This window comes from Hypoxylon fragiforme, assembly GCF_022984875.1.
Source record: "Hypoxylon fragiforme strain CBS 206.31 chromosome Unknown GGS25scaffold_6, whole genome shotgun sequence".
NCBI classification, from domain to species: Eukaryota; Fungi; Ascomycota; class Sordariomycetes; order Xylariales; family Hypoxylaceae; genus Hypoxylon; species Hypoxylon fragiforme.
In genome coordinates this window covers 816902-839028 of record NW_026054761.1, presented here as the reverse complement: position 1 = coordinate 839028, position 22127 = coordinate 816902, and the positions used below count along the sequence as shown (strand labels likewise).

The window sequence follows — 22127 nt, the reverse complement described above, 5'->3', positions numbered from 1 at the left end:
TGGGTGAACGGGCCGCAGATGAGTTTATAAAAGAACTTGGCGCAAAGTTGGCTGGTAACCTTGGAACCTAAGGGGCCCTACCTACTCTTCGCCTCTCCCTAATTACCTAGCAGTTAACGTACTTCTATTTTTTTTAATACTTTTTAATTCTATTTGCGCAATTTCGGGCAGTTGCGGTGACCCTATGATTAAGACATACATTCATATCCATGAATATGTATGACCAAATGATAGGTTGCCTGTTGCTACTCTGGTGTATACACAACGTTAGAAAAAAAAAACATCGAGGTTCCCGGCTTCGCGCATATGTGACGAAAGTGATGCATCGGGGCATCCACCCGGAGCTTTTAGACCGGACCGGCACTTGTAACATCAGCCAATCAGAAACCGATGCAGCTTCCAGTACTATCCTGATTCGGAAACCCCCATTATCTAGAGTTGCTTTTATGGGCCTGTTAATGCAGGGGTTATGGGCGACGGAGACGCCACACTCAACGGGAATCAACCTCTCTTGTTTGTCTGTTCTATGGGTCGGTGAGACTCATGACATCATGAATTGAACATCTTTTCACCTACTGTAAGTGTGTAAGAATTTGGAAATCGATCCCGGGCGCCCCTTTTGACTCCGTCGGTTAGTGTTCTAAAAAATTGTATTCGCGTGGACATGCCCAAGCATGAACCTTGAGGCGAATTCAGGGCACTATTTTTGTTTTATGGATTTCCTTTTCTTTATCCTCTTATTTCAATATGCAATCACAATAGGAATTTCTTGGTATGCATGTACATAATTGCCATAGATGCGCCATAGCAACCGTATCTTGTACTTGATGTAGTTATCTGGTATTAGCCACATCTGCGAGTAATTATGCGCCAAGCCTGATTTTAGATGTTCAATTAGATGTTCAAGGATGATGTTTGTCTGGGCCTGCTGGGGGGCCTGGGGCTGCCAGGGCTTACTTGAACTAAAGCTCGAGCCAGCCCCTGGCCGATAAAGCTGATAAACGTCATATCCTCTGTCATACCAATTTTTGTTGACGATGCTCACTACTCGCTTGGCTAGTTCATAGACTTATTGCGTATTGCTTTACATTATATGGGTATCCTTAGAATCTTCCCTATGGATTGTCTTACTCAGATAATCCCAAATTGTCATGCAAAGCTTCTAAGCTCTATTTGACCCGAAACTAGCTTTACAATACCTAACGTTTTGCTAGACATCGAGCTTGCGCAATCGTCAAATAAGTACGAAATATCACAACACAAAATGCAAACTGTCGAAGGAATACCAGTTCCTACGAGGAGCACTCCAGATGAGGCAACGAGAGACACGATACCTCCTCACGAGAAACCGAAAAAGGCAAAAGATAAGACAGGAGCTCCCCCTTCGCGCTTCTCACTGCGCATGACTGCCGGGTGGTGGAGGTCTCTTCAATGCATTGGAATGGGCTTACATTTTCTCGCGCCCCCTCGACCGCCAAATCCAGACTTCTTCAAATCCATACCTTCCACTCTGTCTGATCAGCCCGGTCAATTCAATCTGAGTTTCTATGTACCGGAGGGGTACAACAAGGACCCGAATAGCAGCAAATGGCCGGTGGTCGTGAACTTTCACGGTGGTGGTTTTACGCTGGGCAGCGCTTCGGATGATGCGAGGTTCGCGCGCTTCATTCTCGAGAAATGCCGCGCCGTCTTCGTGTCAGTCGACTATCGACTGGCTCCCGAATGTCCCTTCCCTACAGCCGTAGATGACGGTGCAGATGCCCTACTGTACATAATCAACAACGCAACGGAGCTACGACTAGACAGCAACAGGATTGCCACGTCGGGATTCTCCGCGGGCGGCAACATCGCCATCACAGCACCCATCCGCTTACACGAGCACCGGCAGACGGCAAAGATACCCGAGTACCGGATCCTGGCGATCGCAACCTGGTATCCGATCACCGACTACACACTAAGCCGCGCCGAGCGCCGCGCTTCGGCGATCCGTCCGGAAGCAACCCTGCCGCCCGTCCTAACCAACCTCTTCGACGCCTCGTACCTCTTCCCCCCCGAGCTCAACCTCTCGCACCCGTGCCTCTCGCCCTCCCGCGCGTCCGACGAGCTGCTCAAGGAGAGCCTGCCGCCCAACGTGATCTTCTACACCTGCGAGTGGGACATGCTGCTGCCCGAGGGCAAGGAGCTGGCGGAGCGGCTGCAGAGGCCGCCGATCGAGAAAAACGTCTACTACACCATGGTCCCCGGCGTCGCGCACGGCTGGGATAAAGGCCCGAACCCGATGAAGCCGCCGCCGAAGAGCGAAAAGCTGTACGGGGAGTGCTGCAAGAGGCTCCGGAGTATCTTTGAGGAGGGGCAGACGAATCCGAGCACGCAGTTTCCGATAAAGCTTGCGCCGAGGTTAAGATCAGGCCAGAAGGATGGGAGTGGTACGGAATGAATGGGCGAGTGAATGAATGCGCTTTGCGGCGTGGGGGTTGAGCATTGGGGATACCATAATTGTCTCGGTTTACGTGTATTATATATAATAGAATGGCATTGGTATTTTGATGCATTGGGCCATCATGTTAGAGTATATATCCAATCAATAAATTGTGTATTATTACTCTAGGGAGGCGTCTGACACCTGCATGGCTAGTACCTACTGTACCTACTGTGTAGTTTCTTTTTACTCAAATACCACCACCAATATATCATGACATCTGGTTGTCGTTGGCGACCTGAATTCATCATTTATAACAGTATTTGACATGAATATATTGATTTAAACGTTAAACCCACAAGCAGCATGGACTTTCTTAGGTACATATATACCTTTGATGAAGGGAGGCGTGATCGATATCTTGAATTTGACAGCTCTGGGACAAAAGCTTAAGGGCCACCTACGTCATCCCGTAGCTTCCATTGTGGGGCTATACCAATGTCCCGGGCTGTGCAAGCGTCAGCACTAGATCTAAATCTTGGAGATTTAATTCTTGCATAGTTAGGTATGGTTATGCTTCCTTAGTTCCTTATGTTAGGATTTAAGGCTCCATGTCTTAAGATCATAAAATTTATATAAGTCGGTAACATTTGGGAACATAGTTTATTAAGAGTAAACTAAGATAATATCCCAAAGGATTTAAAATATATATGTTTACAAAATAGGTCTTAAAATTACATAAGCATATAGTGGGTTCCGTAGTGGGATATATATTACCTTTTTTCTCTTAATAATTTCTTAATTATCTTAATTATTTTATGTTAATTTTATTTTTTAATTTTTATTTATCTTATTTTAATAATCGTTTATTTTTATATTATAAGCTTTATATTAGATATTTGTTATTTATGTATGCGGGGAATAAATTTATATCGTTATATTTGAATAAAAATTTAATTTTTTCTAAGCTTTTTATACGGTATATGTTTTTAAAATGGTAACTTATAATCGTTTAAAGGTTATTATAATACGGCTTATACTTGTTTATTTTTTAGCGGATTTTAAGAATTTAGTTTTTAAGTGTAAAGGTTTATATAAGATTTTTTTTTTTTTACAAGTAAATATATATTTAGTTTTTAAAGGTTTTAAAGCTTTTATATTAGTTTTAAGTTAGGGGTGTTTCGTGGTTTATTATTAAGTGACGTTGGAATTTAATTTCTTTATTGTGTTATGTTTTTTTTATATATTTTATGAATTTTAAATTTTTTTATGGTGGTTGCGTTTTAAAGAGTAAAAAAAAATTGTTATAATTATTTTGTTTTAAAATGCGGTTTAAGATAGTTATTACTTTTTATAGTAATTAAGGGAAATTTTTTAAAGTTAAGTTTATTTAATGTTTTCAAAGTATTATGCGTTTAATGTTTTTATTTATTTTTTTTATTTTATTATTGTTTTATGGTTTAATTAATATTATCGGTTTAATAATTGTTTCGTTTTTTTAATGTTAATTTACGGTTTTAACGTTTATAAAAGCGTTAGTATTATTATTAATGTATTTTTTTAAGAAGTTAAAGGTGTGTTTTATTTTAATTAAAAGTGGAATTATATTTAAAAAATTAATATTTAATATTATTATGGCTTTTATTTATTTAGTTACGTATTTAATTATGATTAAAATATTTATTTTAGCGATGTTTATATGATTTATTACTTATTACGTTAAAGGAATTAATGGTTAAATTAATTAAAGGTTAAATAATAAAAGGTTTAGTTTTTTTATTAATTAATAACTTTAACATTTAATAATAGCTTATTATACGAGTAAGGTTATTTCGAGGTGTTATAATTTTTTATTAATATTTTAAAGTATTATATCGATTAATGTGTGATTTTATTATTTATAAATTTCTTATAATTTTTTTAATAATTTATATAGTTTAATTATTTATTAGATTATTTTTATTAAGGTTATTATTTTATTTTTATGTGGAGCGTTATTTAATGCTTATTTATATTTGGTGATTTTTATAAGCAAGTTATTTATAATAATAAAATGTTTTTAATATTAGTTTTTATTAATTATAGGTGGTAATAATGTGTTGTAATATAAATATTTAAAAACGGTTTAAAGGTTATATTTAAATAGTTTATATGGATATTTAATAGTTTAAATTTTAATTTTAAATAAGCTTGTTTTTTTTTTTTTAAGTGGTTTTAATAAGTAATTTGCGAGAACGTTTATTTTATTAGGCTGGTATAAAAGTTTTATATTATAGTGTTTAATAGCGTCGAAAAAATGTAATATTTTTATAGGTTATTTTATTTTATTGTTAATTATTTTTAAAAATTTATGATTAGTTATAACGGTTACGTTATTATTTTTAACTTAGTGTTATTAATGTTATAACAATAATATAATTATTAGTAATTTTTTTTCTTAAGTAAAGTATTGTTTTTAAGTGGTGTTTAATTTTTTTAAGAAATATATAATTAAATGAAACGTTAAGCGTTTTTCGTGTAAATATGGTTATAATAATGCTATTTTAACGTGGGTTTTAAAACTATTAGTTTTTAAAACATATGGTTTTTTTTAATTAAAGGGTTTTACGATTAACGTTAAGGTTATAAAGTTGTGGATTTTTTTTCATATAGCTTTAATTGTTTTAATTAACTTAATTTTAGATTTTTTTAAATCGTTTAATAAGTTAGTTAAAGCGTTATTTTTTAAGGAATAGTTTTTAATTAAGTTATGGAAGTAGTTTATTATATTAACGAAATTTTATATATTTATTATGGTTTTAAGTTTTGGTTTGTTTTAAATTATAGCGATTTTATTAGGGTTTATTTCGATATTTTTTTCTAAGATTATAAATTTAAGAAATATATTTTTATTAACAAATATTTATGATTTTCGTAAGTTTATTATTATGTTATATTTTTTAAAGTGTTGAAAAAATAGGTTAATACGTTTGTTAAATTACTTAATTATATCGCCTTAAATTAAAATGTCGTTTAATAGTTTAAATATAAATGTTTTTAATAATAAAAGTATTTTTTTTATAAGCGATTAAAATGTTATTAAAGTATTACATAAGTTAAAAAGTATTATTATTTATTTATATAGTTTAAATAATGTAATAAACATGGTTTTTTTTTAATTAAAGGAATATATAAAAATGTGTTAAAAACTATTTTTTAAATTAATAAAGTGATATTATTTATATTTATTAGCTTTTTAAATTTTATTTATAGCGTTTAGTAAAGGGTGTGCGTTCTTTTTTATTTTTTTATTTAATTTATAATAATCGTAATAAAATTATTATATAACATTTATATCGTTTTTATTAGGTTTAGTAATTTGATTAAGTGTTTTTTTAAATGTTAGTAAAAAGGGGGATGCTTATAGGTTTTTACTTTTTTAAATTAGCTTTTTTTTATATGTTTAAATAAATTTATGTAAAGCTTTTTTTTAATGTGAATTATATTATTACGGGGGAAGTTTAATAAGTTAATATCCTTTAATGTTAATATAATGGATTATTTGAAAATAGGTATTTTTTTATCGTTATATTTAATTAAAAATGTTTAAGTATTATATGGGGTATTTTAATAGGTATTTTATTATTAACGGGTTATTTAATGAAGTTTTTTTATGTTAATATATTATAAGGTGCGTAATGAATGTTATTTTAGTAATAATGTTAATATTAAAATAATTAATGTGTAATAATTTAAGATTATTAAGATATTATTTAAGGGAGATATTACTATTTTTATGGTATAATAATTATTATTAATAGAAGATTTTTTTATTTAATATAAGGTTTTTTAAGAATGTATTATTTGATATAATGTTTATTAATATAATGAAAAATTTTATAAAATTAGTTTTAGTTTTAAATTATGTTTTAATAATAATATTATATTTAATTTTTAGGCTTTTTTTATTAACGTTAATTATTATTACAAGTTGTTATAATTAATAATAATGGTAAGATTTTACTAATAAATTAAAAATATAATATAATACGTAGTTATAATTAAAAAATATAATTAAAGTTTATTTATTTTTTAAGACGGTTTGAAATAAGTTATGTAATTTATTATATTTTTTATAGATAAGTTTATATTATTATGGTGGAGGTTTTTTTAATGTTTTAGCTATGTTTATTTTTATTAAATGGATATAGCTGTTTTATTATTCTTTTTTTTTTTTTAAAGGTGTGTTAAATAGTTGTGATAATTATTAATTAATAATGTTTAAATTATTGCTTAAGTTTGGCGATAGTTTAATAATGTTATTATTATGTGTATTGTTTTTAATGTTATTTATAAAAAAGGATTTTTTAGAAAGTTGTTTTATATTAGATTTTATTTTATTTATTTTATGGATGGCTTTTTAATATAATGTTTTTTTAAAGGTTATTAGTTAGTTTGTTTAGTTTAATTAATTTGGTTACTTTTTTTAATTAGGGGTGTTTTTAAGGTTTTTATTTTGGTAATTTCTTTTTTATTTGTAATTTTTTACTTAGTGATTTTTTTTTTTATAATTAAAATAAATAGTGCTTTTTTTTATTATATAATTTTTTTTTAAGGTCGTTCTAATTTTTTAGTTGTTAGTTTTTAAGTTAAAAATTATTAATTTATAAGCGTTGTTAAAAATAGTGTTAATTATATTTTATTAAAGTATTTTTATAATTTTTAACGTTATTAAGGTTGTTTTTATTATTTTTATATGGTAAAATAAAGCCGTTTAATTTTATAGTTAAATTATTATTATAAGGTTTTTATAAATTTTTAGTTTAATTACTTAATGTGTGATATTTTCCGTTAGTTATATTATTTTTTTTATAATTTAAGTTATATTAAAATTTAAGATATAATATTTAAGTGAAATTTAAATGTTTAATATATTTATTTTTAATATGTTAATTAAGATTTTTTTGTAGTTATATTCGTTTTAAGTGTATTATAAGAGTTTATAAAATGTTTTTTTTAATTTTTATATAAAGTTAAATATGTTTTTATTTTAAAAGGGTAATAAGGTTATAAATATAGTTATTAAATTATAAATAATGTGGTTTTTATTTAAGATTTAAATAATATATTTAAGGAATATAACTTATATAATTAAGTTAATGCGTAAGTATATAACGATTACTTAGAAATTTTTATCGATTTTAATTAACATTTTTATTATTTATAAGTTATATAAAACGAGAGTAATTTTTAAACGGTTTTAAATATTTAAAAGTTTATTAAATATGGTATAATTTGCTTAAAGTATTTTAAAAGTTAATGGTATAACGATTTTATTTTTTATCTTGTAATAATTAAAACCGGTTATTTTTTATGGAAAAATTACCTTTAATTATATATTTTAGATTTTTTTTTCTTATAAAGTAAAAGCGGTTTTTGTTATTTAAACTTATTATAAGTTTATTTTATTATTAGGAAGGTGTTTGTTATTTTTATAAGTAATAGAAGTAGGAAAGAAAAATAAATATTATGGTTGAGGAAGAAAGGTTAAGGGTTATTATTATAGTTGTGGTTAGGGTAGTGGTTGGGGTAGTGGTTATAGTTGTGGTTATGGCTGGGGTGGGCGGGGTTTGTTTTTTTAGCTTAAGGGTGGTGAGTGAGGTTTACCTTTTTATTTATCGTTAAGATTAAAGCGGGTTAAAATGTTAAAAATCTAGCTTAATTAACCCTTAACTTTTATTATTTATTAGTTAAGATTAATTAATAATGTGAGAGTTTTTTAAATTTTATTAAATCGGCGCATAATTTATCGATTTATATAATCGATATAATTATTAATATTAAATATTTTTTTATTAAATTAAAAGTTAATTAATTTCTTAAACTCCTCCTTTAAATTAATCTCATTACTTGGTAAGGGTTAGCTTTAAGCCGTAAAAACTAAAAAACTAATTATAATAAAAATAATAAACGAAAATAAAATAAGGTTTAATTAATAATAAAACGAATTAAATGAAATTAATAAAATAAAATGGGTTAATAAAGTAAATTATATGTATATAAAGTAATATAATATATAATAATTAAAGTAATTTATAATTTATAAATTTATGTATATAAGTATAATTAATTAATTAAATTTAATAATTATTAACATTTTATCGTTATAAATAATTATTTATATTTCTTTAATTTCTTATATTAAGATTTAAAGCTTTATATTTTAAAATTATAAAATTTATATAAGTCGGTAATATTTAAGAATATAGTTTATTAAGAGTAGATTAAGATAATGTCTTAAAGGATTTAAAATATATATGTTCATAAAATAGGTCCCAAGGTTACATAAGCATACAGTGGGTCCCGTAGTGAGATACATATGGTTTATCTGTTTATTATTGCCATAAACATCTACTACTTGCATACAACTGTCATAGCGCCCTGTAGAGTGCATAATGTGCTAGATCGGGTCCAGGGCGGTTCGGAGATTTGTTAGGACCAAAAGCTCCTTCTAAGGGATAATCCCTGCATGGAGCCTCAGAATGGTAAACGTCATTGCCATCCTCTGTCACTGGGCTTTCGTCAGTCTTCGTACTACTATGTAGGTATCCTCCATCCCCAATACTACATGGTACGTACCGCATTACACTATTTGTGTACATACTGCTTGATGTACCGACAGCAGATCGATCGAATAACACTGTACTCCATCCCGATATCCCATTCTCCATCAAAGTTCATAATCTTCGTGTTAACAGAAATGGGATCAATTACTTCCCATCTAATAGAGTCCATTCAAGTGACTCAACTAGCTAATGATTGAACGATTGATTGTTTGATTAATTGTATTTCATTTTACCGCAAACCCTTGAACAGCAGCTGTCACTTTGCATATTTCCAACACAAGAAGACGTCGATGAGCGACGATATGGACAGTAAGGCCTTGGAAACCAAGGACCTGGAGAATGGAGATGTTGCTTCAGATCCCCCTCCCGCCCCGGACGAGTCCGGTAACTCGACGGTTTCGTCTGCAACCGCGACTAAAGACCCGAGCGAGGAATTGCCCGGCCTGCCACTGCTGAATTACAGGTTGATGGAGCACAAGAAGAAGCTATTCCTAGTTGGCGGGATGCTATTGCTAGAGGGAAGCATTTTACCCATTGTTCTCTACTATCCGCTATGGTTTGACACCACCCTTAGACACGGCATTCGTAAGTACTAGTGATCCTATTCTCCCTTTAACTTATTCCATCCACCCCCAGCACAGAGACAACTACTATACTACTCTGGATCAAACATAAACTTACATGTAACACTCAAAGTCTTCGCAATAATCACCTCCTTCTTCGGAATCGTCTCCGGTCTCGAGTTCGCCCACCGCTCCTGGCGCCTCATCCAGAAGGACGACAAATACCGGCCCCTGGACGGCAAGCGCTGGCGCTTCGACTTCACCCACATGACGCTGTCCGTCGGCTACACCATCATGACTGGCATCCTGATCGGCGCCTCCATCCCGCACGATCCCCTGGTCCGCCCCCTCGCCATTCCTCTACCCCTGTTCTTCATCCAGGTCGGCGCTATGGCGCTCTTCACCGGTTTCATGGATGTCAGACATATGTCTACGACGTGCAAGGTCAGCTCGAGACCGAAGGGCGTAAGGATGCCGCCTGTGCTGTTGGTTTTCATCGAGGATGTTGTTGCGGTTGATGGCGGCGCGGGGAAGACGTACAGAGAGAGATTATGGACGCGCTACAGGGTCAGCAGAGTCTTCAGACGGCTGATCAGAGGCCTGAACTGGTTCTGGGGTGTGGGATCCCTTCTTGTCGGGGCCGGTTCGTTGGCGGTGGTGTGGACGGTGCCTGAGGAGATCGCCTACGGTATTGGTAAGTCTGCCCCCCATTTCCCGTCGACGCCCTACCTCGTTTACTACTTTAAAATACTGACCAATAATCTCTTAGGCTGGGGTGCACCGCTCGTCTTAACTATAATATGGACGGCTATCACGGTATTATGGACTCATCGAAGTCTAAAGGCCGAGAAAGAAAGCTGGATGGATGACCTGAAACGGCAGGCTCAGAAGAGGAATGGGAATGAGAAACCGCTGCGGCAGTAAACGTACACGAAGATATGGATATGCGATACCCTTCCTAGGTACATACTTAGAGGAATATATAGACTGGGATATGAATTGTAATGATAAACTTAGACTTGGCTTGGATGATTGATATATGGTGTACAGAGTATTAGTAGTATTGTTGGCCGTGATTAGGTATATGGATAGCTGAGGAATAATCAGATGCTTCAACAAGACTTTATCTGTCGGGCTTCTCCCGTGACTAGGTTTTACCTATGTCTTATTACTTGGAGCCTTAGTTCAGATTCATATCTCCTACTATTCCAGCTCCAGGGGTTGTGAGTGTTGACCTAGACTCAAAGGTACGCTTCTATCAGCACTCATAAAAATATCACAGCGAGTCAATATGGAAGCGGCTAGGTATGTAAAGGAATGTGGTGATTATATTTAAAGTTATAAACGCTTCAGTAAGCTACCTATATCTCGGTATATCTTAAAAACAATCGTAATGCTATGTAAATGTGTAAATGTAAATGCCCAAAGACTGGCAAAAAGGAATGCACCCCGTCTAAGTGGCCACCAATGAACGCCATCTTTCTCTATAATCAGAATGCTCATGCAGTTAGTTAAAATCAGTAAGTATGCATGCCGGCAAAAAAAAATAAAGGCTTGAAACGAAGAAACTCCTCCCAATGCTTAAGTTTTGCCCGACCGATTGATCGATCGAGCGATCCCAAAATCCGAATCGTCCCGGCCATGACCATGACCATGACCATGACCATGACCACCACCGCTCTCATTTCTTTCAAGCAGAGCTTTCGTAACCCCCCCACGTCATGAAGAAAAATCCAAAAGAAGTAAACCATCTCCATCCAATACCCATCCACCGTCTTTATTTCCTATCGTTTGTTACTTGGTTGCTTCAGCAGCGCGCCTAGCACTTGTAGCTGACATACAGCCCATTCTTCGCATCCTGCGCCAGGAACACGCTCCCGTCTCCCGAAGCGCTGTCCTGGTTGATCGCGAACTTATACGCGAGCGCCTCGGCGCACGCGATGACCCCCGCCGTCGAGTTGTGCGCCGTCGCCACCAGCGGCCAGTTCGTGAAGTCCGGGTGCAGCACCCCCTCCTCCCCGCCCACCTGCCCCGCCACGCTGCCCGCCGACACCGGCTCCGCCGGCACCCCCGACAGCCGCGCCGCCTCCAGGGACCCGTTGCCGTCCACGGTGAAGTGCCGCTCGCTCGCCGCCGCCGCCTGCCACTGCAGCACGCATTGCGTCGCGCCCGCGGGGATCCCGGCGAAGATCGCCACTTGCTCGCGAGCGGCGGACCCCGCCACGCGGTGCACCTCCAGCTGCGACACGGGCGGGTCGGCGAGGTCGGGCTGCGCCGGGTACAGGTTGTACATCTTGGGCTGGCGGACCTCGCCGGTGGAGCCGGGGGCGCAGACGCCGGCGGTGGGGGTCGGGGTCGGGGTCACGGTGCCGATGGGGGGAGTGGTGGTGGCGATCGGGGGCAGCGCGCACGGGTCCTGCGCGTAGCACCCGCGGTACCCGTTCGCGCACGAGTAGAAGACTTTGCCGGGCAGGCACTGCGTCGGGTCGTCGGAGCGGGCGCCGACGTTCGGGGTGTCGACGATAGTTTCAGTGGGCTTTGGGGTATCGCGGCGGACCTTGGTCTCGAAGGTTTGGGTGGGTTTCGGCAGCACGAGGGATGTCTTGGCCGCCGGCGGGAGATCGCACGGGTCCTTCGCGAAGCAGCCCCGGTATCCGTTGGCGCACGAGTAGAACACCTTGCCCGGCACGCACTGGGTCGGGTCATCGGAGCGAGCGCCGACTCCCGGGGTGTCGACGATAGTTTCAGTGGGTTTTGGGGTATCGCGGTCCACAATGGAGGTGGGTTTCGGGTCGATGATAGTGGTGCTGGTGAACGGGGGAAGCGCGCACGGGTCCTTCTCGAAGCATCCCCGATATCCGTTGGCGCATGAGTAGAACACCTTGCCCGGTGGGCAGTCCCCGCCATTGGCTAGGACGGCTGTGACTAGACACGCCAAAGACGTTGTGATTTTTATGATGGAAGACATTGGAATTGGGTTTTTAGCTATGCCTTGTAGTGGTGAGTATGGAAGAGGGAAGGAAAAAAAGAGGAAGGGTGAGATCGAATAAATATTAAATTATTAGAGATGTTGGTGAGGATGAGAATAGTGAGATCGATTATACTGAACGGGCAATAGACCGGAACTTATATATTCTAATCCCGAGTATACCGCTCTGTTATATCGATGCCTATGTACCTAGTCCTATACAGTATTACACACGCAAATACCTACATACGACTAACAGCACGAGGCTGGTCGAAGGATGCTATATCGAGCCTTGGCTGCTGGCTGACAAAAAGTGCGAAGTGCGGCTGCGCGCAGGTCAACATACGGCCCCAACGACGGGACGAAATAACAGTAGAGCGGCGCAAGTGCGAGGCGGAGACCAATCAGGCGGCCGTATAATTGTGCAGGCCCCCTAACAACGGGTACGTTGCATGATGATCCTAATACCGAATGGTACCAGCTCACTATGTGGCAGTGCGTAGCTATCCACTGTAATTGCTTCCAACGGCGAGAAGGCTGGTGATGCCAAGGACTTGGCATAGTCTAATAATAAACCCACCACGTGGGTGTCCTATGTTGGGCTGAAGGCAGCGGGATAAACTATGTATTGTAAAAAGTTACAAGTCCTACATAGAATCATGATGATTGAAGCCAGCTTCTACCTGAGTCGGAACATACTAGGTACCTAAGTTAGTATGTTCTAAAGTTACCCAAGGTAAGAAGGTAGAAGGATTCTCAATAGGTAGGCTATCCACCTGCGCACGTATGTTTGCAGAGCTTCCATAATGTTAATATTAAAGCCAATCTTAGGAAAATCACTGTGATGGTTCGTTATGGTTTGGCAATAGTAGCTTGCCAGATGTCTCTTTGAAAACACACTTCAGCAAATATTACACATCGTTGCCGCGTACGACGTTGTGTAATGGTGGGTAGTACGAGCATATGCACCTTTCTTTTCGTGTAATCGTTGCATATAACAGAATACGATGTGGCATAGGCACACACATTGTATGTGCAAAGGTCAGTTGGTACGGCATATGTAGGTACAGATGAACGTACAGATGAACGTCCTTCAACCGACACCAAACTTATTTGGGTACATATGGATATCCTCGCTGTCTTGCATCTTGGTACTGTATGTTCTTTTTTCTTCGCTTTTCCTTCTTGCTGAGCCGCATGTACCGTAAGCCAGACATCAATAATTCCGTGTCCAAGGATAGAAACTCCCCGCAGAATCTCTCGTTACAGCAAAAGATCTCCAAAGATCTACAACTTGCCAAGCAGAAATCATCAAAAGTCCGTAGATTATCCAATCATGGCGGAGTCTAATATGGGTACATTGGATAGGGCTGATGGTAGGTAGGTCCTAGTCATGTGCTTACTCTCTAGAGCGGACCACGAAATAGAACGGTCTTTGCTAGCACGAAAATATGTACCTCGCATATGCTGGGTCTATTATTTGTGCGGAGTGCGCCTGGGTACTAGCCTGTCTGCCTGTTTAGGGGGGCTTCCATCCTAACTAAGTGGCTTTGCTTCGAGTCCGAGATGATACGTATCGCATTCGAGACATCGTCGACAGCATCATTATTCTTAATTCGCCCAGTATCTCTCCTATCGCCCCGAAAATTCATATTCGACCACAGCATCTATGTCGATGCGTTCCTTCGGACCGTGTTTGAACATGTGCGCCAATATATCCGACAGAAGAAGCACCTCATCTACTAGCATGACCACTTTTCGCTCTCCTAATTTGCCCCTTTCCCCTCTTGATGGTTCTTTTGTGCGTTGTCGCTTTGGTTCTCCTTGTGTTGCAGAATTACTGGTTGGTCTTTTCCTTAGAGACTGAAGGGTAGATGGAGGCGGGCCTAGATCCGTACCGCTATCCTCAGGCTTCAGGTTCTGAGGTTGGGCTTATCTCAGCGCCGGTCAACTGCAACTTGTCAACCTTCAAGTTTTGACATCTCCGCGGACTCAAGAGGTGTCTGCGATGTGGTCGGTTTCGATTTTCATTATCTCCTTTATTTAAATCCTGCAATCCCCCGTCTTTGTCGCCTCTCTGCGCCCCCTCGAGTCAACAAGAAGTCCAAGGCTCATATCTTGCTGAACTTCTTCCTCCTCTTCCCCCTCACCCGAATCCGAGGTATCCGAACTGCTTGTTTCGAAATCTATATCGTCCGACGAAGTATATCCCATATACATGTAGGTTGTTTCAGCGATTCTTACTAACATAGCAACGTCGTTCTTTACCAAGAGAAGCTTGTAAGCGGGGTTTCCAGTCAACACCTCCTCGTATGCTTCTACTCCGCTCCCGTTTCATCTGTTTTGTTTCCTCTAATGACAGTGATTCATGTCGATACAGACCGAATGGTTGACCGTCTTCTCGCACTGTTGTGGCATACGAAGATCCTGTTTCAATGGGCCCAAGTTGCTGGGGATTGTCTCTGTTCAGATAGGTTCTTGCAATCTCGTGATACTCCTGCGGCAAGGGCCCAAACCAAACTTCCATTTGGCGTATGAGGGAAGTATAGTCCTCGTATTCACTGAACAGTGGTGTCTGAACCTTGATTTCATATATCATCCAAGCCAGCGCCCAAATATCCCGAGAGAATGCGCCCGGGTTTTCCGTAAACTGGAGTTCCGGTCCTGCATACTGTCAATGTCACTAGGGGTTTTTCTGTGGGTTCGAGATATGGAATCGATGCCCAAAATCAACAATCGCCACTTTGCCAGTTCGACACTTCCTTTCCAGCTTGTCTAACGAGACAGGTAATGCTAAGTACCTAGTTACCAAGTATTGATGTATTCAGATTGTGACCTGTTTCAAATGCCATGCCAAATACTGACAGATGGGTATATACGGTGCCCATATAGGTACTAGACACGTGTAAACAAGTATTCCTAGTGCCACACAGAAAAGCAACGCTCAACGCATACCCGCCTAGAAAGTTACTATGCAGTCAAGTATATAGATGTCTTCCTGTGAGAACCGTTACTATCTACAGGCCATCTCATCTCGCAAGGCCTGGGCCATGAACTCAGCTCACGACGGTCGGTATATACTAAGAGAGCACGCACGGCCTAGAAAGCTCCGGTCAAGACAATAGCTCGATGAGACATGGTGTTGCAGGTGCCTCAGGCACCATAGGCTCCACTAGAGCCATATTTTGGCACTCCGCCACAGTAGTTAGGAATCAGGCAAGCTTTCTTCCTTTCCTCTTCTTCTTGGTTGCAGCAGAGCTGCAACACAAGGCATAGGCAAGTATACCACAATAGGTTGTCAACAAGCGCTTTGCCATGCATTTTCTTTCACGTATGCCGCCTATGCTATTGCTGGGTTGGCATATATACCTATGTACTATTAGGTATCGTAGTCTCATTGGAAGCCGAGTATTTACAAACGATTAGAGGTCCCCGTATAAGATAATATCTTCCCCCCTATTATCAACAACTTGCAACCATAAACTCCCAGGTAAAAATATTTCAAGGTGTCACTTCGAGACGGAAAGATTAACTCAAGACAATGGAACCCCGGAATGCCGCTGCCATCAGGGGGGCCACCAAACATTAGAATGCGACGAGAGGACCTCAAGGCCTGTCATAGGGATGGGCAAGGCACACTTGACAACCCCATGGTGATCTGGACGGCTCGGCTAACAGATAAACAGCGACACGAAGTCACGGTCCCCGAGTTCGAGCACGAAGCGAATTTGTACCGCGCGATCGATACTAACGCGGACATAGCTAAGACGGCCGCTATCCGAGCTGGGTGTACGGTTGTGTGGATTGTCTGCCCCGTCCGTAGAAAAGTAAGTACATACATGACAAGTCGGGCAGCAAGATACCGAACAAATGGGACACGGATGGAAAGCCAACAGAGTACCTTGTCTCGGGTACTGATCTCCGTCTCGCGGTGAAGATGGGCACGAGCGAGGACGTATGTCTCTTGCATAGACATATCAACGTAACCGTAGATGAAAAGGGGTTCCCAACGGTGCTTATGGCCAAGTTCCAGAGACGCCAGAACAGAAATCTCACGGACAATGACGATAGGACCCTTGAACTCTTTGAGTGGGTCATCAGGACAGAGCTAGCCCAGGAGCTTCAGCAGAAGGAATCGTCAGATTACAAACTCTTCAAGACGCGAACGGTGGGTGGTGGTGGTGGAGAGGGATGGAAGATTGAGAACGAGGATGGCGACTCGGGCTACGAAGACGAAAGCTACTGTGAGCTCGAAGCCCGAGATGTTGACTGTATGGACTGGACGCCGACTGGCGGTGAAGAGGCAACGGGACTTGATCCCGAGTTCGAAGAGTGTATTGTTCGTAAGTGGAATCCTTACCGCGAGGGAGGACATTTCATTTCTGTGAGGAACTTTGGCTACGCTTCTGGAACGTGCAACAACAGGTTCATCAACCCACCGCAGAATTGTAGGCGGAGTGTTCGTAACTCTCGGCATTGGCAGCCACGGCAAGTTGCAAGACCGTACGCGTATGGACAGATGTTTCGCAGAAAATGATATGTAGTACCTAGGTACATTAGCAATAAATTCACGAGGATCAACGAATTTTGAGCGGATTCGATACATTTAATAGCTAGAATAGGATTTAAGTTAGGAGGAATGTAATAATAATGTAGGTGGTTTACTATAACATGGCTTTGTTGATCGCCCAACATGTATATCATTTTTCACCTCAAATAGGGGCTCCCAACTAGGGAAAAGCGCAAGGCCAATACTTGAATTTCGTTCCCTTGAAACCTACCTCAAACATCCCCTAGACATGTCTACCTACTTGATAATCCTATTAGTTCCCATCTGATAACGTCGGAGACCGTCGGCTAGCACCGCATCATCATCCATGACTCAGTTATCGTGCAAGTTTGCATCTCCGCGGCAACGAGATCGCGTGGCCCTATGATGCGCGGCCGATTCGCTGCAGGAGATCGAGTTCGGGATTTCCATCTGCCTAGGTACCTACCTAGCATAACCGAGTATACCCGAATTAAATGCTCTGGCAGAATAATACCTGCCGTTGATTTCGATGCTTGATATAGGCAGTTATAAAGTCATCGTCGCTTGACGGAGGGCCGAAATAGGAGGGATGGATGATATGACTCACTTATATTCTTCTCCTTGTGAGGGGGTAAGGACAGTGTGTGTGTGTGTGGGGGGGGGGGGGGGGGGGGGGGGTAGGGTAATACGGCAGGAGGGGAGTATAAAGATACAGCAAGCCCCCGCCCCCTTTCTCCTTCACGACACATCATTCTCGCACCATCTGGACTATACTATACATCATCCATCATCCACCATGTCCCAATTTCCCATCATCAACACGACCCTGGCCTCAATAGAGGCCAGCCCCCAAGTGCGCCAAGTCCTGCACCATCTGCACACGCAGGCCCTTTCCGAGGACCCCTTCTTAGGCGGCGGTGGCCCCACCGACGGGGCCTTGGACAAATTCGTGGCTCTCGACCCGGACAAGTGCGCGCTAGTGTACCTGCTTCTCCGCTCTACGGGCGCGCGCTTCGTCATCGAGGCTGGGACGTCTTTCGGGCTGAGCACGATCTACCTTGCCCTGGCCGTGGGGCAAAACGCGGGGCTGGAGAAGAGCTCCGGTGGTGGCAAGGTGATTGCGACGGAGAACGAGCCGACTAAGGCGGTGCAGGCGCGGAGGAACTGGAAGAATGCGGGGAGCGAGGTGGAGGAGTGGATTGAATTAAGGGAGGGAGACTTAAGGGAGACGCTTGAGGAGGGCTTGCCGGAGGAGGTCGATTTCTTGCTGCTTGATAGTGAGTTTTACCTATTCTGTTGCTATAGGAGAAGCGACTTGTGCACTAGGTAAGAACCTTGGACTGGATAAACAATTAACCCAGCATAGTCTGGAGCCCTTTGGCTCTGCCTACCTTGATTCTTGTTCACCCTCACCTGAGGATCGGGGCAACGGTTGTTGTCGATAACAACATTGCGGCCGCGTCAGGGTATAAGGACTTGACGGCTTATCTAGAGAATCCCGCCAACGGATTCAAGATGACGACAGCCCCTTACTCGGGAGGCCTCCTTATTGCGGTATATATTGGTGCGGGAAAATTGTAGGAGTTGTACATAGGCAATCTTGCGGTGTCAGCATCAACTGCGCACACACGCCCCTATCTTAGGCCCGGCGAATAAGCCACTGCCACGAGAATGGGTTTACTGGTAAAGTAGGTACTTCTAATTATAGGACATACTTGGATAGGCAGTAGGTTTCCGAATCTGTGCCTTCTTCATTCACTCAGAACACCATGCTCCGGGGAAGACGATTCAAAATGGGAAGTATTTTTTCTATTTTTTAACTCCTTGCTATTCGCTAACATATTCAAATCAATAAAATCAAGACAGACAGCTTACGTGTGAATAGAACGTCACCACGGAACTGTACCTAGGTACTTAAGTCGGCGCTCTTACTCACATTCAGCTCTCTAGTGGTGCCTCGGCGTCCGATCCCGCGAATGATGGTCATGCCTCGAGCTCTCCCTTCCCCTCGACTCATGCATAGACTCGTGCCTCTCGTACCTCGGCGGCAGCGGAGGCGGGGACCCCGCACCCCCGTAGCCCGTCTCGTAGCCCGTGCGCCTGTTCTCGAAATCCGCAATATGGCGGTTCTTGTTCGACATGAGCCTCAGCGAATGGTCCTTATTGGCCTCGACCTCGCTGTACGCGCCTCGCTTGAAGCTGCCCATGCAGAAGCTGGACGGGTGCGGCAGGTGCGTGAGCACGAGGACGAGGAAGTAGACGATGGTGATGGTCGGCAGCATCATGACGCTGCCGACGAACATGGTCTGCCGCTCTTTGCTCAGCACCGCCTCCGTGTTGGAGGCGACGGCTGTGAGCAGCGCCAGGCAGATCGACAGGGCGATGCAGATCGCTGTGCGCCAGATGTTGAAGGGCGTCCAGCCCCGTCGCTTCGAGATGATGTGGATCACTGTCAAGAAGAGCAGGACTACGCCGGCGCATGCGAAGGCGTAGATGTACTATCGATTGTGTCAGCGAAGGCCCTCTCCCCCATATATTGCAGGCATGAAAAGGGGTAAAACCTACCACGAGGATGAATCTCTTAGCAATGGCTATAACCGCCTCCGACTGCCAATACTCCGACTTATTCACATCGCCATTTTCCTCCCCCGGCGCCTCGATCCCAAAAGCCGTATACACCGCATTGACCATCGTGTTCATGATCTCGGCCAGGTCGTTTTCATAGTGGTGCAGCGTATCCGGATCCGCGGACGGGTTCTTCCAGAACGAGTCGGGGATTTCGGAAATGTCCGCCAGGAGATCCTTTATGGACTTCCAGGTCTCGATGACTTCGGCGGGTTGGTACTTCTCCAGGAAGGCCTGGACAACTTCTTTGAGCTTGTCGGACAGCTCCTCCGAGGTGATGTCGATCTGGGATGAGAGCTTCTCCTGCACGGCGACGACTTTCGCGATGGCGGCGCTGGTGGATTCGAGGATGCGGGCCCAGATGATGAACTGGCTGGCGCCTTCTAAGAGGAGGACGAGCGCGATGTGGAAGGGCAGATGCAATACCGCCCTACGAGGTGTTAGAGGTTAGCAGGCTAAGTCCCAGGTGCCTACTAGATAGGTATGGAGCTGGTACTCACCACCAAATTTGGTGCTGTTTAGACATTGAGGATTCTCCGTGCATCCAGTCGAAATAGAGCTGGAAGATAATATATATCAACGCAGTCCCAGCCGTCACGAGACCGATGAGAGTAGAGCCTGCGTATGTTAGCTACTCCCTAGTATGCAGGAGCATCGATGGAAAATACATACTCCACATAGTATTGGTCTCATCCTTGAGGAAAGTGTCTTTCACCAAGAGAGTAACGCTCTTAGCCAAGATAATACAACCTGTCATATTGTCAGAGGCCACCCCGTGCGTCAACGTTCGGTGAACATACCTTCTCCAAGAATGACCAGCGTCAGGAGGTTCAACCGCTCGCCCAGATGTGTCCCCAGGAACGTCAAGACATAGGAGACCTGCGAAACCGAGAGGTGCACAATGCACTCGACGAGGCCGCCAAGATACCAGATCAGAAAGACGCGGCTGCTCTTGCCCGTGTCGTATCTGAACGAGATGCCGAAGTACACCGCGGCCGTGCAGAGGTGCATAAAAGCCGTGATAAACAGCGGGCGTTTCCCATGGGCGTACTTTCGGATCTGGAACAGGACCATGCCGTACTGGAAGGCGAGCATGAGCCGCGACACGGCGAGGAACAGCGACATGGTCCGGAACACCGACGCGATCTGGTCGTTCGGGTCGAAGTTGGTCCCGATCTCGGCGAACCCGATCATCACGCCCAGATGCACGGCCTTGAAGCAGCGCTCCCACACGCTGTCTGCTGCGAATCGGATGTCGTAGATGGACGTCAACAGCCACGTCGTCCACAGGAGACTAGATATCCGGTTAGGGATCGATTGCCCTCTAGAGAGCTCACAGCTAAAGAAAGCAGCAACTTACATCATATACCCGATGAAAGAATATAGCCGATGCCAGTCGGAGATGTGGTGTATCTGGGATGGATTAGCTCGCGTTCAAGTTGAAGCCGCGAGGGAAAAAAAGCATACGCTGGTGAAGACGTTTAGATTGGCGACGAACCACAGGTCGTAGAACAGCTAGACCCAAACCGTTAGTTACCGCAAAGAGCACAATATCATCAAAGTGTCTCGGGGGCGAACCTCAAAATTGGAAGCACTGTGTGTCTGGTATCTGTTAGTCTCTAATTCAAACTAGGACGATGTTTTATTGCAAGATGCAAAACTCACCTTGGCGAACTTGGGAGTGTGAGCCGGGCCTTTCTCTAGGCTGGGATCTTCCGCGTCTTCGTGGCCGTGGTGATGGTGGTGCTGGTGCTGCATGGGGAAAACACGGAGCCGGCCTCCGGATTGCTCAGGCTCGACGATCCGCGAGCCGACCAGCTGAACCCGGCGGCCGGCATAGTCGAGGTCGTTGTGCATCATCTTTTCCTCCAGTCTATCTCACTCTCACTCTCTTTCTGTCTCTTTCTCTCTCAACGTCCTCCGAATCCTACTTACTCTCTCTACCTAGCCAAAGCAAGCGACGCAGCAGCAAAAAGGAAGGAAATAAATACACAGGTAGGTGTGTAAACCGACGACGATGGGGAGTTGAAAAAGAGCAAGCAAGCCAAGAAAAGAGGCTCACCGCGAATTATATAAACCAAGCCGAGTGAACTCGAATGACCATCCTGCGCTGGTGCCCAGCCTCTACTATGTATGGGGCGCAGTGTAGTGTGTCCCATCAAGCTGCATCCCGCCCATCAGCATCGACATCGAGTGTCCATATTTCAGCCACCCCCAGTTACCCGATGTGGGGACCATGCTGCTGCGTTGTCGGTCTTAACCTCGATTGAGAGTCGGGAGCCTCACGAAACGATTCCTCGTATGCTTCGCTACCCTCTGGCCTTGGCCTATCAGTATCCATGTTTATAGTGACAGTAGATACATACCTACCTGGGCTAGGTACATACTCGAATACGTACATATGTCTGGCCAACCT

At 42.0% G+C, this 22127-nt stretch overlaps 6 protein-coding genes across 6 annotated transcripts; 4 read left to right on the top strand and 2 right to left on the bottom strand.

Moving 5' to 3' along the window:
- Positions 1-927: 927 nt before the first annotated feature.
- On the top strand, positions 928-2602 carry GGS25DRAFT_494153 (alpha/beta-hydrolase). Its single transcript, XM_049261327.1, has one exon. The coding sequence runs from the start codon at positions 1265-1267 to the stop codon at positions 2435-2437; it is 1173 nt and encodes a 390-aa protein (XP_049115439.1). The 5' UTR covers positions 928-1264; the 3' UTR covers positions 2438-2602.
- A 6317-nt stretch (positions 2603-8919) lies between these two features.
- Positions 8920-10733, top strand: GGS25DRAFT_494151 (uncharacterized protein). Its single transcript, XM_049261326.1, has 3 exons — positions 8920-9609; positions 9721-10281; positions 10357-10733. Exons 1-3 carry the CDS (start codon positions 9315-9317, stop codon positions 10509-10511), a joined length of 1011 nt encoding a protein of 336 aa, XP_049115438.1. The 5' UTR covers positions 8920-9314; the 3' UTR covers positions 10512-10733.
- Positions 10734-11359: 626 nt separating this feature from the next.
- On the bottom strand, positions 11360-12654 carry GGS25DRAFT_316614 (uncharacterized protein). The gene has a single exon (XM_049257776.1). The coding sequence runs from the start codon at positions 12553-12555 to the stop codon at positions 11407-11409; it is 1149 nt and encodes a 382-aa protein (XP_049115437.1). The 5' UTR covers positions 12556-12654; the 3' UTR covers positions 11360-11406.
- A 3455-nt stretch (positions 12655-16109) lies between these two features.
- Positions 16110-17092, top strand: GGS25DRAFT_522552 (uncharacterized protein; the record flags this gene model as incomplete). Its single annotated transcript, XM_049264260.1, has 2 exons — positions 16110-16342; positions 16411-17092. 2 exons carry the CDS (start codon positions 16110-16112, stop codon positions 17090-17092), a joined length of 915 nt encoding a protein of 304 aa, XP_049115436.1.
- Positions 17093-17849: 757 nt separating this feature from the next.
- GGS25DRAFT_532286 (S-adenosyl-L-methionine-dependent methyltransferase) lies at positions 17850-18667 on the top strand (the record flags this gene model as incomplete). The annotated part of the gene is made up of 2 exons (XM_049265571.1): positions 17850-18363; positions 18453-18667. Exons 1-2 carry the CDS (start codon positions 17883-17885, stop codon positions 18665-18667), a joined length of 696 nt encoding a protein of 231 aa, XP_049115435.1. The 5' UTR covers positions 17850-17882.
- Positions 18668-19032: 365 nt separating this feature from the next.
- On the bottom strand, positions 19033-21571 carry GGS25DRAFT_522550 (uncharacterized protein; the record flags this gene model as incomplete). Its single annotated transcript, XM_049264259.1, has 9 exons — positions 19033-19584; positions 19652-20141; positions 20212-20329; positions 20384-20461; positions 20512-21005; positions 21072-21124; positions 21179-21226; positions 21290-21313; positions 21377-21571. 9 exons carry the CDS (start codon positions 21569-21571, stop codon positions 19033-19035), a joined length of 2052 nt encoding a protein of 683 aa, XP_049115434.1.
- Positions 21572-22127: the final 556 nt, after the last annotated feature.